The sequence below is a fragment of the Lonchura striata genome, chromosome 36 (assembly GCF_050655825.1).
Source record: "Lonchura striata isolate lonStrDom1 chromosome 36, ASM5065582v1, whole genome shotgun sequence".
In the NCBI taxonomy this organism is placed as follows: Eukaryota; Metazoa; Chordata; class Aves; order Passeriformes; family Estrildidae; genus Lonchura; species Lonchura striata.
Window position 1 is genome coordinate 7,773,007 of NC_140738.1, and position 18,851 is coordinate 7,791,857.

General features: G+C 50.8%; 1 protein-coding gene and 1 pseudogene across 1 annotated transcript; one reads left to right on the forward strand and one right to left on the reverse strand.

Annotated features, from left to right (window-relative positions):
- The first annotated feature begins 240 nt into the window (after positions 1-240).
- Positions 241-4,878, forward strand: LOC146764096 (uncharacterized; annotated as a pseudogene).
- Positions 4,879-5,519: 641 nt separating this feature from the next.
- Positions 5,520-9,273, reverse strand: LOC146764097 (uncharacterized). Its single transcript, XM_085565524.1, is given in 2 exon segments — positions 5,520-7,738; positions 9,203-9,273. A coding segment is annotated over 1 exon segment (1,743 nt). The 5' UTR covers positions 7,718-7,738; positions 9,203-9,273; the 3' UTR covers positions 5,520-5,974.
- Between the last annotated feature and the right edge of the window lie 9,578 nt (positions 9,274-18,851).

Sequence of the window (18,851 nt, forward strand, 5' to 3'; positions counted from 1 at the left end):
TCCTTCAATCCACAATCTATAATATCCCAATAATCTGAGTATCTTTCTGATTTCCCCCTTTGAAGAGGGAGGGGGAAGAGATAGAATCCCTGTGTTTCAGTCTGGGTTGAGCTTCCAACTACCCTTACTAAGCAAGTGTCCAAGATATTTTACCTCTGATTCTACAAATTGCAGCTTCCCTTTTGATACCCTTAATCTTTTTTCCCCAAGAAAATTCAAAAGCTTTATAGTAGCCTCTCTAACTTCAGCTTCAGCTTCCCCAGAAAGTAAAAGATTATCCACATATTGGATAATTTGTATTTCAGGGGGAGTGGGGAAAGTTTGTAGTATTGTTTCTAAAGCTTGTCCAAATAAGTTTGGGGATTCTGTAAGCCCCTGTGGTAGTTTTGTCCATCTTAATTGCTGTTTTCTCCAGTTAGTGGGTCCTTCCATTCAAAAGCAAAGATAACTTGCTCTCCTGGGCTAATGGGCAAGCCCAAAAGGGATCTTTAAGGTCCACTACACTAAACCACTGATGCTGGGGAGGAACTTTACTGAAAAGAGTATAAGGATTTGGTACCACTGGATAGCGGGTCTGAGTTCCTTTGTTAACCTCCCTTGAGTCTTGTACCAGTCTATAGCTCCCGTCAGGCTTCTTTACTGGGAGTATTGGGGTATTATGGGGAGACATACAAGGTTCTAATGTCCCATCCTTTGTTAGTCCTTCTATTACTGGCTTTAAACATTCCCGTCCTTCTAAAGATACAGGATACTGCCGTACACATATGGGACAATTTTTTTTCCTCAGTTGTAATCTTTATGGGGTCAATATTTAATCTTTCCCTATTTCCCTTCCCAGCCCAAACTTCCTTGTTAATTCTTCTTCCATCCTCCTGGCCTAGTTTTAAAAGTCTAGCTGTCATCTTCCCATCTTCTGGAACAACCCCTATTCCTAATTTCACTTGTAAATCTTGTCCCAATAAATTGCTACCTGCCCCTGGGACCAAGAAAACATCCCTCATCCAAAATCTAGTTCCTCCCTCTATTACCACATTTTTAATAATGGGTACTGTGAAACTCTCTCCTTTTGCTCCTGTTACTTTTACAGTATCTTTGCTTACACTATAACCTTTTGGAATATTTAACAGAAAGGTTCATTCTGCCCCTGTGTCTACCACAAATTCCAATTCTTCTTCTTGGGGACCCACTCTTGAAATTATCTCAGCATTCCCCACCTGGACCCACCTGCGCCCCCCCCTCGGCCCCATGGCCCCGCGAGGGGAATTTGGGGAGGTGGGAGTGGGGCAGCGCCAAGGCCGGGCCCCCCCGCGCTGTCCTGGCGGGAGCGGCTGCAGTGGGGACCGAGTGCGGGCGGGAGCGGCCGAGAGCCCAGCGCTGCCCCAGCCCGACCTGCCCCAGCTCCATCCCTGCCCCTGCGCTGGGATGCTGTGGGGCTGGGGGGAAGAGGGAGCCGGCAGTGGGTGCTGGGCCTGGGGGCAGGAGGAGAAGGGAAGGAGAAGCAGGCTTGAGGAACAAAATGGTCAAAGGATGCAGGTGGCAGGAGAGGGTGGGATTGTGCAGGAGAAGGAGGAATAGGAAGAGGAAGAGGAGTGTGAGGAAGAATAGGGACACAGGAGGAGGAGGAGGAGCAGAAACAAGGATCACCACAAGGTTCCATCCCTCCTTGTATCTATAGCCTCCCCTCAGCCCCAGGAGCATTGCCACCCCACATGCAGCAGGTGACTGTTGAGGTGTTCCACGATTTTCACAGGAGTGAATCATGGCATTTCTCAGCTTTATTGGGTTAAATGTTGGTGCTTTATTTTTTTTAGGGGCTGAATCTTTATGTTTTGGAGGAATTTTTTACTGAATCTTGATGTTTGGGGAGGTTTTGATCTGTGTCTTAAAGTTTTGAGGATTTTTATGCTGAACCTTGGTGTTTTGGAGGTTCTTATAGACACACAATGCCCAATGACTTGGTGAGATGAAGTGGGGACAGGAGGAACTCCCAGTCCAAGATGCTCTGTTCTTTTTTTTTTCCCCCAGACCAGGATTTTTCATTCCTGGGGAGGAATAAAAATGGAGGAAATGGAGGAGGAGGAAAAGCCCTGGAGATCCCGCACAAGGAGTGGCAGCAAACCCAGCCCAGGGAGCTGCGGGGAGGAAAGAGCCCCCCTGAACCAGGAAGGCAGGCAGAGATCCAGCCAGAGCTCGGAGCTGGTGGAGAAGCCTCGTGGCAGGGAGAAGCCCCACAAGTGCTTGGAATGTGGGAAGGGTTTCAGCCGGAGCTCCCACCTGATCGAGCACCAGGTGATCCACACTGGGGAACGGCCCTACGAGTGTGAGGAATGTGGGAAGCGTTTCCGCTGGAGCTCCAGCCTGAGACTTCACCAGAGATTCCACACCGGGGAGAGGCCCTTTGAGTGTGGGGAGTGTGGGAGGAGCTTCAGCAAGAACTCCATTCTGATCCAACACCAGAGGATGCACACTGGGGAAAAGCCCTTTGAGTGTGGGTATGTGGGAAGAGCTTCAGCCAGAGGAGCAGCCTGATGCAGCACTCGGTAATCCACACTGGGGAAAAGCCCTTTGAGTGTGGGAAATGTGGGATGAGCTTCAGCCAGAAGGGCTACCTGATGCAACACCAGAGGATCCACACTGGGGAAAAGCCCTATGAGTGTGGGGAATGTGGGAAGAGCTTCAGGCAGAGCTCTGGCCTGAGGAGACACGAGAGGATCCACACTGGAGAAAAGCCCTACGAGTGTGGGGTGTGTGGGATGAGCTTCAGCCTCAACTCCCAGCTTATGGAACACAAAAAGATCCATACTGGGGAAAAGCCCTACAAGTGTGGGGAATGTGGGAAGAGTTTCAGGGAAAGCTCAGCCCTGATTCGGCACCAGGTGATCCACACTGGGGAACGGCCCTACACCTGCTTGGAATGTGGGAAGAGCTATGGGTGGCACTCAGACCTGAGAAAGCACCAGCGCATCCACAGCGGGGAGAAGCCCTACGAGTGTTCCCAGTGTGGGAAGAGGTTTCAGATCAGCTCCAGTCTCCTCGTACATCAGCGGAGTCACACCGAGGAGAGGCCCTACCGCTGCCCCGACTGCGGGAAGGGCTTCAAGCACAACTCCGACCTCACCGAGCACCGGCACATCCACACCGGGGAGAGGCCCTACGAGTGTGGGAAGTGTGGGAAGAGCTTCTCACAGAGATCAGCCTTGATCAAACACCACCGGAGGCGCCACTAAGGGGGGAAGCCCTGTGAGTTCCCCAAGGGTGGGAAGAGCTTCTTATGCTCCTCCCAGCTCCATTCCCTATGGGAGGATCCACGTTGGATGATCCTCAGTGACCTTCATTGGGCAGTCTTGGTGATCTATGGGCCTGGTTATCTGTGTTGGGAAGACACTTGACTGGGAGGCTCCACATCTTCCTCGTTCCCTGTGGGCACCTAGATAAACCCAGTGGCAGGAACATCCACTGGGGCACAGACCAACAATGGGAATTCCTTGGGGAGAGCAGATTTAATGACTTCCAACTCCATAAAATCTTTTGCATTCAATCCTATCTTCTGGTGGCATCAAGGAATACTGAATGGTCTTGGAGGTATGTCCTAGGTTGACTATATGATGCTTGTATCTCCAGTTGTCTGTTCTGTTTATAGTGAATTATAATTTTTGCACCTTTAAGACTTGTTCCGAGAGCAAAGGAGGGAGAGAAGGGCAGAGTTTGTTTTCAGAAACTGCACTCACTCCTCCACATTCCTGCTCCTGGGCCAGGTTGTCTGCAGATGGACAGACAGAGGTACAGATCTCTCCTTTGCTGTTAATTAGTTTTAGCTAGCTGTGGCAGAGAAGTTCCCTGGACTGTGGCTGTTTTTCCCTTTTCTTTGGACCTGTTTAAACCTGCTCTGGCCTGAACACCCAGAAGAGCACCGGCAGCTCACACCTGTGGCCCAGCGGGCCAGGCCTGGACTGTGGAATTTCCAGCACTGGAGGGACTGATAAGAGACTGAGTGAGCTGAGCTACAACCCACGGAGGGACTTCCTGAGTTTGTCTCTCTTTTAGAGCAGCAAGAGGTTTTATTGTTTAATATTGTTTAGGTTTTATTCTTTAAAAAACAGTTTTTTCCACTGTTCTCCAAGGAGATACTTTTCCCAAACTGGCTGGGGGAGGAGCCAATTGAATCTGCTTTCCAGAGGAATCCCTTTGGAGGTTCTCTCCCAAATTTGCTCTGAACCAGGACAAGGTCTTTTCCAACTTCAGGGATTCCACGATTTTGATTTCCTATTGCCCAAGGGTGTCTTCTGCAGCCAGATGGTGGAAAAACTGGGGAAAAGACCAAGATTTTGGAGACAGTGGGGTAGAAACTCCACCAAAACGGTTCTTCCCTCCACCCAAGCACGTGGATCCTCAGCCGGCATGGACATGGAAGTCTTTTTCTTTTGGCCTTGATTTTGTTTTCATTTCTCTTTATCCCTTTAAAATATCCAATATTGAAGTAAAAATAGACATTGAACTAAGTTAGTGGATGTTGTCATGGCAGGACACAGACATGGTGGGACACGTGTAAGAATGTGCCCTCTGTTGACAGAGTAAACAAGTTAACCTTTTGTTCCCTTAAAAAGGACAAAAGGCCAGGTGTTTCTCTCCTCAATTTGGTTGAAAGACACCTCATAGGACCTCTGGGACTTCACCTCAAACTTAAGGGTAGCTAATTGGACAGGAGCCAAAAAGTCCCACCTAAGCAATTCCCTAGAAAAGAAGAGAACAAAAGAAGTTAATTGCTTTTGTGAAGTGTTTTAGCAAGAGCAAGAACCTTTTGCCCTGACTTGGCTTTTCTCTGTAAAAAGCTTTTTTATTTTTGCCTTTTATTAAAACTTTTTATTTCCAACACTGTCACGAGAGCCATCCTGCTTGTTTTATGCCACCTGAGGTAGCTGAGCTATCAAGGGTATAATGCTTATCTCTGAGAGCTTGTAAGACCAGGCTCAAAAAGAGAAAAAGCATTAGACATGGAGAGTGACATGGGCACGCATGGACATGGAGGGGAACAGGGCCATCCCTAGGGACATGGGGAGACACAGGCATGGATGGAGACATGGGGGACAGTGACAGGGATGGAAACATGGTGGGGAGACAGCCATGGGTGAGGACATGGTGGGACATGGCCAGTGACAAGTGGGGACATGGCCATGGCCGGTGCCATGGGAGGAACTTGCAGGGGATGTGGGGGATGCTGGGTTTGAAGGAGTTGAGGGTTCCTGGGCAGGACTTGGACCTTGCTGAGGCCTTTGGGGAGCCCAGGCCTGTTGCTTCTCTTTCGACCGCCACTTTGCTCTCGGGGGTTTCTCGCCGCTGTCCCCCGTCCCTCCCCGGCCCCCCGGGACCCTCCGGCTAGCTGTCCCCTCCGGGGCCGGGGTTTTCCGCAGTCCCACTGCCCTGGGCTTACCAGGCAGCGTCTGGGTTAGCACGGTCCGAGCTGCGGCACTGCCTCTGTCGCCGCAAGGGTTCGAGATAAAGAGACCAAGAGAGACCAATGGTATGCTTGTCCAGAGAGATTGTATTGCCTGAAGCATTGCAGTGACCAAAGGCCCTGGGCTATTGCCCAGATACAGTTTTATACAGCAAAATTAAGAGATAAGGTCTTAAACAATAGAGACAGTGTTCAGCTAAGGCACATCAGAACCACCCCAGGGGCCAGGTCCAATGGGAACTGCTCAGGGGTGGGGAGAAGGGGGTCTACAGAGGAATGCTGAAGCGGGACTTTCCCGAAACAGTGGAGCATACATAAATGTATCTTTTCCCTCAGTTTCTCATTCCCAAAGCCTTTCTAAAACAATGGGGCATACATGAATGTATCCTTTTCCTCAGTTTACCATTCCCAAGGCCTTTCTAAAACCTTCCTCCACGCTACCATGCCAGCATGACTGCAACAATTCCCCGCTTTTCAATTACTAAGATGAACGATGCCTTGGGAGAAGGTAAACTGTGGCTCTTAAACTGCAGTGTCTTTCTGCTTGTCGTCTTCCCACCAATCGCTTTCCGTGGCGGCAGCAGCGATGAAAACCGGCGCGGAAGCCTTCGGCTTCGAGGTGATGACCTTGGAGACGATCTGCTTCAGAATCCCAAATGCTAACAGAACTAAAAACAATGCAACTAGAAAGTAAAAGATGTCTTTTAAAAGAGACACTGCCCACCCAGAAAGGTCCCAGTCTTTGAACAGATTTTTAAACCAATCCTCATTTTCTTGCTTCACATTCCCAATGAGGCTTCTCATTTCCTGAATAGACGAGTGGACACTCTGTCCTTTAGATGACAGATCAAAACAACACAACCCATCAAATTCTTTACATCCATGACCATGTGCCAACAGCAGGAAATCAATAGCTGCCCTATTTTGGAGGGTAGCCTTTCTGGTTATTTCCTCGTCTTCTAGGAGGTCACTCAGGGCTGCTGATGTTAAATTTGCCTGCTTGGTCACCCAGCATTCTAGATTGCCTAATTCACTCAATGCTTTGGCTGCTGTAACCTATGGTAAAAACACAGAGACAGCAACTCTTTTGGATTTTGCCCAATGATAAATTTCTGCATCACAATGTTCATCAAATTGGCTTGCACTCCGCTTAGTAATTTTTTTCCCACTTTTTGCTTGCCCAATTGGAATTTGGGTCATGTTGGGGGAAGCAAGGGTCAGATGCCCAAAAGTACATGGACCTCCAATAAGACGAGATGGGATTCCTGGGTATGCTCTGTCCCCACAGATAAGAAACATTCCCTTGTCCAGCTTGCGTGGACGGAAATCAGTGGTGGATGCAAATTTCAGCTTGTAGACAGCTGTGCACCATTGACCTGCTCTGAATTCTACCTTGTACTGTTTGACATGCTCATATAATTTTACTTCTTTGGTTGGGGAAAAATCAAATTGAATGCAAAATTCAGCTTTTGCAGAGCCTAGGAGTTCTAATTCCTGGGGCTCCCCCTCAGCAGTGGGCAAATGTGAAACCCACCCTTGCCACAAAATGAGGGGATTTCGCACTTGTGCTTCAACTTGTCCTGCACCTTTAGGTATTTTATTTTCGTTCACCTGCTTTTGCAAACGGACCAGATCAATTGGAAACTCATCCTCCTTACTTGGAACCCCTATTAAACATGTGGACATCGGATTTTCTGCTGAGGCAGTGGACAAACACATATGATCCTGTTGCAAGGCTTGGGCTAGCGTGACCCACACATTTTTCTTGGGCTGTGGAACAATCCATGCATCCACCGTGGAAGGGTAGATGACCATTCCCTGGAACCAAACGATGAGCAGGAATGTGGAAATTGACATTCTGCTAGTCTGAAAGAGAGATAAAATCATACAACAAAGTGAACTAACTCTGAAAAAGATACAATTTGCTCTGCCAGTATAAAGGAAAATGATTCTCCCTCCTCCCGCCTTCCCCCCTTGTCGAGGAGGCCCTTCAGACCCTGGAGTCCTGGGGGTTGCTGCTCCTGAAGCAAACACCCTTTCCCGTGGTTTTATCTCTGAGTCCTCTGTCATCAGCATAGCTTTCCTGGTGCACTCCTCGATGAGCTGATCGAATGTGGGGGGAGGCGATGATGGAAGGGATAGGATGATTCGCTGACAGACTTCATTTGCATTTGTGGTGACCAGTTCTAATATAAGTTGGTCTTGGAGCTCTGGATTTTGCACCCTTTTTTCCACAGAGGCTCGCACTCGATCCACAAAATCCATGAATGGTTCTGAAACAGACTGCTTTAAAGTGGTATATGAGACAATAGGGTCTTTAGAAGGCATATTAAAAAATGCACGTTCTGCTGCATCCCTGGACAGGTCCAACACTGCTCTGGGAATGCCTGCTGCTTGCTTTTCAGCTTGGCTCCAATCACCTTCACCCACTAGATGTTCTAAAGCGATTTCCTCATCCTCTATATCTGTGGAAAGGCTTGGACTTTGCAGAATCTCTGGGAGGAGATCTGCTGCAAGTCTTTTCCACGTTCTTTCCCACAATCTAAACTCAGACTGAGGGAGCAAGGAACTGAAAAGACGCTTCAAATCAGCGGGGACAAATGTCTTGGAGCATATAGTAGCTTTCAAAATGCTCTTAAAAAATTCACTTCTTTCCCCAAACTCACGCTTCGTTTTGCAAAGTTCCCTAATACTATCATACGAAAGGGGCTCCCATTTGGCGTTCTGTCCCCTGGCATTATAAATCACGGGGGCTAAGAACGCAGGCTCGGTCTCTCTGAGCACTTCCCGGCTGACAGCCTGGGCGCTGCCGCTGCCAGGGAAACCGGGAGAGGGAGAGGGAGGGGGAGGAAGGCCGGCTTGTGAGGGAGTGGCCGCAGCCGGCGGGGCTGCGTGGAGCGGAGCAGGGACAGGGGGAGGTGAGGCAACTGTGAGAGGAGGAGCTGAGGGCTGGACTGGGGGCTGGAATGTGGGCTGAACCGCCGCAAGGGAGGAGGGGTTGGGGTTGGGGACAGGCGGAGGGGGGAATGCGAGGGCTGGGGGCGTGTTCTGGGCTGGCACAGGGAGCAGGGAATGCGGGGATAGAGAAGGGAAAACCGCGTGGCCACCTCCATCTTGTGGGGGCTGCACTGGGGGGATGGGGGGTGCAAAGCATGGATTTTCAGCTGCGGGAGCAAAAGCAGGAGGAGGAGAAGGGTTAGAAACTAAATCTACATCTGCACGGTTAGTTTTCTCACCGCAGGGGGTGCGGGGGGGCACCGGGGACGCGACAGGGCGCTTTTCTGCTCCCTGGGCGCCCTGAGTGTCTGCACTCTCTTTCACAACATCGTAAACGACCAAAAACATTCTCATAAAACCTTCTTTCACTGAGGGATCTCCTGCCTTTGTCCTTTCACTCAGCACTGCACCAACACGCTTCCAAAATCGTCTTTCTCTCACTACTTGCTCTGTTACCTCTGGAACACTTACTGATAACCATCTGACAAACTCTTTTACAAGGCTCTTAGGAAATTTGACACCTGCACTCAGCAGGGGCTCCCGAACTTGTTTATAAATCTCTTTCTGCTGTGTAGTCAGCCTAACACCCATGGCTGGCTTCACAGCAAATCTCAACCAATTACTGCAGCAAACCCAAAGTTCTAAAGCTACGACGGAGACTACCGTCACGCCTGCGCGCTGGCATGTCCCCCCACGGGCACACAGGAGCCGATGACTCCTGGCAGGGCCCCTGCCCCCCAGTACGAGACTCACCCACCGCCGTCCTTTAGACACCAACTGCAGCAACGGTTCCCGAACCCCGGGCGGTCTCCCGGGTGTGGAGAGGTGCCGTCCGACCCGTGGCGACCTCGCTGGACAGAAATCGGCGTCTGTCTCCATGGCAACAGTCCCGCTGGGCTGTGTGGAGAGGCAAGTGCCTCACACCACCAGCGTGATCCCAGAGCTTCTCCCCGCGAAGCCGACAGCCTGCGTAGCGATTTATTCACACCGCTCTCCGCTCTGTAGCTCGCGGTGACACTGCAAAGTGTCTGGAAAAGCTCCTAGCCAGTGCAATGTCCACGACGGCTGCGGCAGGCTTGCTCAGACCAGTGCAAAGCCGCACGTTGGGCGCCACTTGTTGCTTCTCTTTCGACCGCCACTTTGCTCTCGGGGGTTACTCGCCGCTGTCCCCCGTCCCTCCCCGGCCCCCCGGGACCCTCCGGCTAGCTGTCCCCTCTCGGGGCCGGGGTTTTCCGCGGTCCCACTGCCCTGGGCTTACCAGGCAGCGTCTGGGTTAGCACGGTCCGAGCTGCGGCGCTGCCTCAGTCGCCGCAAGGGTTCGAGATAAAGAGACCAAGAGAGACCAATGGTATGCTTGTCCAGAGAGATTGTATTGCCTGAAGCATTGCAGTGACCAAAGGCCCTGGGCTATTGCCCAGATACAGTTTTATACAGCAAAATTAAGAGATAAGGTCTTAAACAATAGAGACAGTGTTCAGCTAAGGCACATCAGAACCACCCCAGGGGCCAGGTCCAATGGGAACTGCTCAGGGGTGGGGAGAAGGGGGTCTACAGAGGAATGCTGAAGCGGGACTTTCCCGAAACAGTGGAGCATACATAAATGTATCTTTTCCCTCAGTTTACCATTCCCAAGGCCTTTCTAATATAATAGGGCATACATGAATGTATCCTTTTCCTCAGTTTACCATTCCCAAGGCCTTGCTAAAACCTTCCTCCACGCTACCATGCCAGCATGACTGCAACACTACCGACACCCCGAATCCTCAGGTTGTGGACTTTATGACTAGTTTTGTTTGTACCAATTGCATTTGCCTTTTTAAATTGTTATCTAGTTTTCTCCTAGTAAAGAATTGTTACTCCCATTCCCATATCTTTGCCTGAGAGCCTTTTACTTTAAAAAATCCTGGTAATTCGGAGGGAGGGGGTTTACCTTCTCCATTGCACAGGACGCTTTTGCCCTCCTTCAGACTCCTGTCTTGTCAAACCAAGACAGATTTTGGCGCATCAATGTGAGGCTCGAGGGCATTTGAGAGGGAAAAAGGATTAACAGTTCTTAAGTAATTTGTTTTTTGTTGTGTGTAGAAACATCTTAAGCATCACCATGTGGTCTAGTTTAGCTTGGTTTGGGTGGCATGTGTTCGTAGCTATACTTTTCCCATTTGCAGACCCTTATCTAAAAATGGGTCCTATAACTATGGCTACTGTGTCTGTTATCAAGTTTGGCTTCTGGGTTAATTGGGTGAGGAATTCATGGATCTTTAATTTCCTCTGGAAGGCAGGTACATGGATTCATAGCTATCACACACTAACTGTATGTTTTTGGGGTTACTTTAATAACGGTACCTACTGCGAGGAAATAGCACCTGGGGAAACTTTCTCTCAACCTTTTAACCATCTTTTTGGGTCTGCCCAAACAGTTCTCAAAGGGTTAAGATCCTCTCTAAGTTCTAATGATATCATACAATGGGTGGTGTCTCTGATAGTGCTGTTATATTTAGCACTCAGAGATAAGGGAAGATTAACCTGGATAACTACCCTCACACCTACACCACAGACTCGAGATGCTGCTGCTCCAGAGCCTGACCCTGCCCCACAGCCCACCTCAGAAATGAACCGCCCAGATTGGGTGAGGGTTCTGGTTAAGGAGATATGAGAGATGCTGAAGGAGTGCATTTCCCCAGCTGGTGAGAAACCGGCCCTTTGCCTTGAGGAGGGACAGTCTATTAGTACAGCTGTGGAACCCACTAATGTTACCACTGTTCAGGTTCCCGCTGAACCACAAAGGCAGTCACGGTCAGCAGCAGTTGCCCCGGTAGAAACAAGGAAGTCTAAGGTGAAAGCAGAGCACCCTGCAGATAGGGACAGGAATGGAGGAACCTCACAACCCACAGGGGACCCAGAGATTGCTATCACCACCGAGTCCCTGACATACGAAAGTCTTCGTAATCTGCATAAAGACATTGTGCGATGAGGGTGTGAGGCTTATGCTACCTGGCTACTCCGGGTCTGGGATCTTATGGGTACAGGTGTGCAGCTGGACGGTGGTGAGGCAAGGAACTTGGGACCCTTGACCCAGGACTCGGGTATAAATCAGATTTTTGTAAGGGAACCAGGGTCCCTTTCTCTCTGGGAGCGGCTCTTAATGAGTGTCAGGGAGAGGTTTGTCCACAGAGAGACAATGCAAGAGCACCATCATAGAATGCGCTGGAAGACCCTCGAGGAAGGGATACAACAGCTGAGGGAAGTGGCAGTATTGGAGGTACTCTTTGGGAGGGATGGACGACACAATAATGACCCCGACAAGGTCAGGTGTACGGGACAAATGCTGTGGAGTCTAGCAAATCTGGGGCCATCTCAATACGCCACCTTCATTGCAACAATCAATGCTGACGCTCACCGAGAGACAGTGGGTTCTGTTGCCAACAAACTTAGGAATTATGAGAGTATGATTAATGGCCCAATGCAGGCTCATATCTCAGCCGTGATTAAGGACTTTAAAGAGGAGATGAGGGAGGAGATAAGGAAGGTTAATACAGCACCCGTGAGAGTCACAGGCCCCAGAATCAGCGCCCAACAATCCCCAGCTAGAGAGAGAGGGTACACCCCAAGGGCTAATCTGTGGTTCTTCCTGCGTGACCATGGGGAAGACATGGGGAGGTGGGATGGGAAACCCACTTCTGTCCTGGCAGCACGGGTCCGTCAACTTAAGGAGGGAAACTCTAACCGGGGGAGTTCCACCAAAGTGAAGGTAGCCTCAACCTCCCGTGACCAAGCTTGTGGGTACGATCTGTCAGACCCCCTTGAAGGGACCTCTAGTATGTATGCCCAGGGAAGGAATGATAACCAGTGTTAGAGGGGCCCTGTCTCTAGCCAGGGAGAGGCACGGGACAACCGGATCTTCTGGACAGTGTGGATCCGATGGCCTGGCACATCAGAGCCACAGAAATATGATGTTTTAGTTGATACTGGTGCACGGTGTACTCTGATACCATCGGGACACGTGGGGGCAGAGCCTGTTTCCATTGCTGGTGTGACAGGGGGATCACAACAATTGACTCTGGTGGAAGCTGAGGTGAGCCTGACTGGGAAGGAGTGGAAGAAACATCCTATAGTGACTGGCCCAGATGCTCCGTGTATCCTAGGCATAGACTTCCTCCGGAACAGCTATTACAAAGACCCAAAGGGACTCAGGTGGGCTTTTGGAATAGCCGCTGTAGAGGCAGAAGACATTAGGCAATTGAACGCCTTGCCTGGACTGTCAGAAAACCCCTCTGCAGTAGGACTCCTAAGGGTGGAAGAACAACGCGTGCCAATTGCGACCTCGACAGTGCACCGCTGGCAGTATCGGACGGATCGAGATGCCGTGATCCCCATCCACAAAATGATTCGGGAGCTGGAGAGCCAAGGGGTGGTCAGCAAAACCCACTCACCCTTCAACAGCCCCATCTGGCCTGTGCGCAAATCTGACAAAGAATGGAGATTGACTGTGGACTATCGTGGCTTGAATGAAGTGACTCCACTGCTGAGCGCTGCTGTACCGGATATGCTGGAACTCCAGTACGAGCTGGAGTCCAAGGCAGCAAAGTGGTATGCCACCATTGATATTGCTAATGCGTTTTTCTCCATTCCTCTGGCAGCAGAATGCAGGCCTCAGTTTGCTTTCACCTGGAGGGGCGTGCAGTACACCTGGAACCGACTGCCCCAGGGGTGGAAACACAGCCCCACCATCTGCCATGGACTGATCCAGGCTGCACTAGAAAAGGGTGAGGCTCCAGAACACCTGCAATACATTGATGACATCATTGTGTGGGGGAGCACAGCAGCAGAAGTGTTCGAGAAAGAAGAGAAAATCATCCAGATACTACTAGAAGCTGGCTTCACCATCAAGAAGAGCAAAGTCAAGGGACCTGCCCGAGAGATCCAGTTCCTGGGAGTGAAATGGCAAGATGGACGGCGCCAGATTCCCACTGAGGTCATCAACAAGATCACAGCTATGTCCCCACCAACCAGCAAAAAGGAAACACAAGCTTTCCTGGGTGCCATAGGTTTCTGGAGAATGCACATTCCCAGTATAGCCAGATTGTGAGCCCTCTTTATCTGGTTACCCAAAAGAAGAATGATTTCCACTGGGGCCCTGAGCAGCAACAAGTCTTCACCCAGATCAAGCAGGAGATCGCTCATGCTGTAGCCCTTGGCCCAGTCAGAACAGGACCAGAGGTCAAGAATGTGCTCTACTCTGCAGCCGGGAACTATGGGTTGTCCTGGAGCCTTTGGCAGAAAGTGCCTGGGGAGACCCACTGTGTACCACAGGGAAACTTGGTCTTAAGAGAGAACTGGGTGTAAGATTTCATGGTGTGCAGATGGAAATAGAATAAGGGGTGTATAATGTCCTGGGTTGTAAGATAAGCTTGTATTCTATTTGCCATCTGTCGAAAGGTAGGGCAGGTTTTGTTATCTCTCCCAGAAAACAATGGTTTGACCGGTAGAGGCAATGGTTTGTTTATACACTATTGACTGACTCACTGCCGGGCTGGTAAATGTAACACCGTGAGGAGTCCCACCCAGAGGGAGAAGCCAAGCACTCTATTATTGTTTAAAGGGGTAGCTTTTTGGGGAGACGAGGCAGCTCTCTGGGCGGGACTCCGAGAGAAGCAGCTCGCTCTCACTCTTCGCGGGATTCCCAGAGAAGCAGCTCTCTCTCTCTTTTTTTTCACAGGATCTCGCAGCGAAACAGCCAGTGAGGCGGCAGCAGCGGAGCTCGGAGGCAACCCTGGCGCAAAGAAGACCGGCCCCACTGCCACCAGATCTTCAGAGGAAAACTATACCCTTCTAAAGATCACCACTGCAGCTGCAGTTCATCAACAACTGCAAGGGGAGCAATCGTCCCAGCAGGACTGCCACTGGCACCCCGAATCCTCAGGTTCTGGACTTTTTCACTGGCTTTGTTTGTACCGATTGCATTTGCCTTTTTAAATTGTTGTCTAGTTTTCTCCTAGTAAAGAATTGTTACTCCCATTTCCATATCATTGCCTGAGAGCCTTTTGATTTAAAACTCCTAGTAATTCGGAGCGAGGGGGTTTACGTTCTCCATTGCACAGGAGGCTTTAGCCCTACTTCGCAGATTCCTGTCTTGTCAAACCAAGACAGTGGGACAACCACTCCTGGGGTGGCTGTGCCAGCTCCTCCATGAACCTCCAGCCCTGGGAACCTGGAGCAAGTGGAAACAACAACTTGGCCAATACAGCCTGTGCCCGAAGCAAATGGAAAGAGAACTGGGGTGGGAAAAATCACGGTTGTTTATTTACAGAAGAACAGCAATGAAAACACAGAACACATTTAGATTTGTAAGAATATTTGTAATAACAACAGTTTATAGAAGGTATATACCTAAGAACATATCTAACAACAATATCTGAAATGTATTTACAGAAGACAAAACAAAGCCCTAAAACCTATATCCTGAAGGCAACAACAAACTGTGAAAACTATGTACAAAAGGGTGCCATCTCTGTCCAGCATCTCCATCAGTCAGGAAGAAAAGCAGGTGCCATGGTCACTGCAGTCAGGCACAGAGGGCTCTTCCGTGTGTCCCCAGGCTGGCACAGTGGGACTCTGTTGCCAGAGCTGAGGCTGGCTGGGTCTGGGGGCTGGGCCCCAGGCACTGCCATGGGGCTTGTGTGGCCCAGAGCAAGCACAGGACAGGCTGGGCATGGCCACCAGAATCCAATGCACTGGGTACCACGGGCCTGAGCAGAGACCACCCAGCCCAGCCCTGCCCCAGCCTGGCTGCAGGGAACCCACTCTGCCTGTGGGGACCACATGCCTGTCCTGCTGCTGGCATTGGTCTTCATCCCAGGACCATGGCCTCCTCTTCATCTTTTTCATCTATGTCCATGTCCTCGGTGTACTCTTCCATGTCCAAGTCCATCTCCTCTTCCACATCCACATCCACCTCCATCTCTTCCTCTCCAGTCTGCTCTCCATCCACCTCCATCTCCTCCTCCTTATCAATTGGTGTGTCAACCTCCATCTCTGCCTCTCCTTTCTTTTCTCCCTCCACTTCCATCTCCTCCTCTCTATCAGTTTGCGTGTCCACCTCCATCTTGTCCTCTCTGCCTGCCACAGCCTGCAGAGGTAGCAAAACCTCAGAGTGGGGTCCCTGTCCCACCCCATCCGCCCAGAACTCCAGCCCACCCGGGCAGCTGGGGGGATCCACGTCCATGGAATGGCACCGTACCTTCCTCAGGACAAATGCCAGCATCCTGCAGGGATGGATGGCACAATCCAGGCCTTAGGCAGCTTTGGAGACTGATGAGATGAGGTTTCGGGGCAGGAAAAAGAAGGGTGACAGGAGCAGCAGGAGCAGCGTGCAGCGTGTGCTGAGCCCAGGGCCAGCGGTTGTGTTGTACTGCTTGCTGGCTGCTGGCAGTTCCAGATGGGACATGGATTGTGACATGACCATTGAGCTAGAGAGCCTTTGGTTCCATGCTTAGCAACGTTCCCCCAGAGCATGGTGCTCAGAGCCCTGTTCCCAAGGATGGGGCATCCACAGCCTGGGCCACTGCCTCAGCACCCTCAGTGGCAAAGAGCAGCTTCCTTAGATCCAGCTTCAATCAGCCTCCTGCAGCTGAAAGCCGTCCCCCCTTGTCCTGTTGCCACAGGCCCTGTGGAACACTCTGTCCCAATCTTTCTTGTGGCACCCTTGCAGTGCTGCAGAGCTGCAGTGAGGCCTCCCCAGGGTCTCCTCTTTCCAGGCTGAGCATCCCCAGTGCCACGTGGACAGCAGGCAGTGTGATCAGGGGGAGTCCAGGCTGGAGTCAAATGGCATCAGGAACTGAGAGATGGAAGCTTTAGGCCCAGCTTTGCCTCTCAATGTACAAAATTAATAACAGTGGAGGGCAAGATGGTGGGACAGTGGTTCTGCTCTAATTGGTGAATATAGTCTCTGTTTTTTTCTTTTTTTCTGTCATGCTGATGCAGGTTTGGCTGTTTGAAAGGAAGCTTGGCACAATATCCATTGTCTTCTCCATTTGTGAAACACCGAGCAGAGTCTGGGCAAGCTGATGTTGCAGAGCCAAACCTGCCAATGTACTGGTGATCCTGAGCCTGGAGGATTAAATTAAACCCAGCCAAAAGTAATTTCTGGAAAGTCAAGCCTGGTGTACATTCTCTTGACTTTGGCTTTGCCAACTTCACCTGAGTCTTATGAAAAAGCAAACAAAAAACTCAAACCAAAACAGACAAAACCCAGAAACAAACAAACCCACGCAAACCAATCAAACAAATAGATTTAAAAAATCCAAATAAAACCAAAGGGAATGAGGTATTAGTATTAGTTTTGAGTTCATCACAGCAGGCAAATGGCTGCTTCCCACGGGATCACCATAAAAAGCCACAGATAACAGCTGCTCCAAAATACACCCAACGGGAGAACCATCAAAGTGATACATAGCAACTCTGGGGGCAGCTCCCCATGAAGGTGAGGGATGAGCACACAGTGGTACAGCTCCAGCCTTCCCCAGCCTCCAGGCTGCTCTTTGCTCCTGATGTAAGAGCCTTGCAGGACTGTGGCCCCTCTCAGTGCATTCTGAATCATTCCCACAACTCTCAGTTGAGCCACTGGCATTTCCAGAGCGAGATGCAGGCACAATCCTACTTCCTGCTGAGCCTCTCTGGGAGATCCTGAGCATCTTCCTGCCTAGAGCCACAAAAGAGCTCAGGCTCTCCCTGAACTGGGTTTTCAGGGGACGTTTCCATGTCCCTGCGAGATGTGTTCATCGTTCATCAGGCTGTGCCCAGCCTGGATCAGGGCAGCTTGGATGCCACATGGGATCCATCCTTTGCACTGCCATGTGATCCTCCATGCAATGGGGATAAAAAGCCAAGCACTGGGGAACCCCAGGTGCTGCAGCAGTGATATTTTTGGGAGAAACACAGAGCTGTGCATGGCCAGCTTGAAGTCTGCACTGGTGTGAGCACCAGGCCTGCCATGCTGAGCCCAGGGCCACAAGCAGTGCTCACCCTGGCTGAAACACTGAGTCCCAACATGGGATCCCATGGGACAGGGCACGCTGGGATTTGCCCCTGCAGCTACCCAGTGTGTCCAGAGAGACTGCAAGGAGACAGTGACCTCTGTCAGCGGGTCCCTCTGAGTGGGACAACCACTCCTGGGGTGGCTGTGCCAGCTCCTCCATGAACCTCCAGCCCTGGGAACCTGGAGCAAGTGGAAACCACAACTTGGCCAATACTGCCTGTGCCCGAAGCAAATGGAAAGAGAACTGGGGTGGGAAAAATCACGGTTGTTTATTTACAGAAGAACAGCAATGAAAACACAGAACACATCTAGATTTGTAAGAATATTTGTAATAACAACAGTTTATAGAAGGTATATACCTAAGAACATATCTAACAACAATATCTGAAATGTATTTACAGAAGACAAAACAAAGCCCTAAAACCTATATCCTAAAGTCAACAACAAACTGTAAAAATTATGTACAAAAAAAGGGTGGCATCTCTGTCCGGGATCTCCATCAGTCAGGAAGAAAAGCAGGTGCCATGGTCACTGCAGTCAGGCACAGAGGGCTCTCCCGTGTGTCTCCAGGCTGGCACAGCGGGACTCTGCTGCCAGAGCTGAGGCTGGCTGGGTCTGGGGGCTGGGCCCCAGGCACTGCCATGGGGCTTGTGTGGCCCAAAGCAAGCACAGGACAGGCTGGGCATGGCCACCAGAATCCAATGCACTGGGTACCACGGGCCTGAGCAGAGACCACCCAGCCCAGCCCCGCCCCAGCCTGGCTGCAGGGAACCCACTCTGCCTGTGGGGACCACATGCCTGTCCTGCTGCTGGCATCGGTCTTCATCCCAGGACCATGGCCTCCTCTTCATCTTTTTCATCTATGTCCATGTCCTCGGTGTACTCTTCCATGTCCAAGTCCATCTCCTCTTCCACATCCACATCCACCTCCATCTCTTCCTCTCCAGTCTGCTCTCCATCCACCTCCATCTCCTCCTCCGTATCAATTTCTGTGTCCACCTCCATCTCTTCCTCTCCTGTCTGCTCTCCATCCACTTCCATCTTTTCCTCTCTATCAGCCTGTGTGTCCACCTCCATCTTGTCCTCTCTGCCTGCCACAGCCTGCAGAGGTAGCAAAACCTCAGAGTGGGGTCCCTGTCCCACCCCATCTGCCCAGAACTCCAGCCCACCTGTGCAGCTGGGGGGATCCACCTCTATGGAATGGCACCGTACCTTCCTCAGGACAAATGCCAGCATCCTGCAGGGATGGATGGCACAATCCAGGCCTTAGGCAGCTTTGGAGACTGATGAGATGAGGTTTCGGGGCAGGAAAAAGAAGGGAGACAGGAGCAGCAGGAGCAGCGTGCAGCGTGTGCTGAGCCCAGGGCC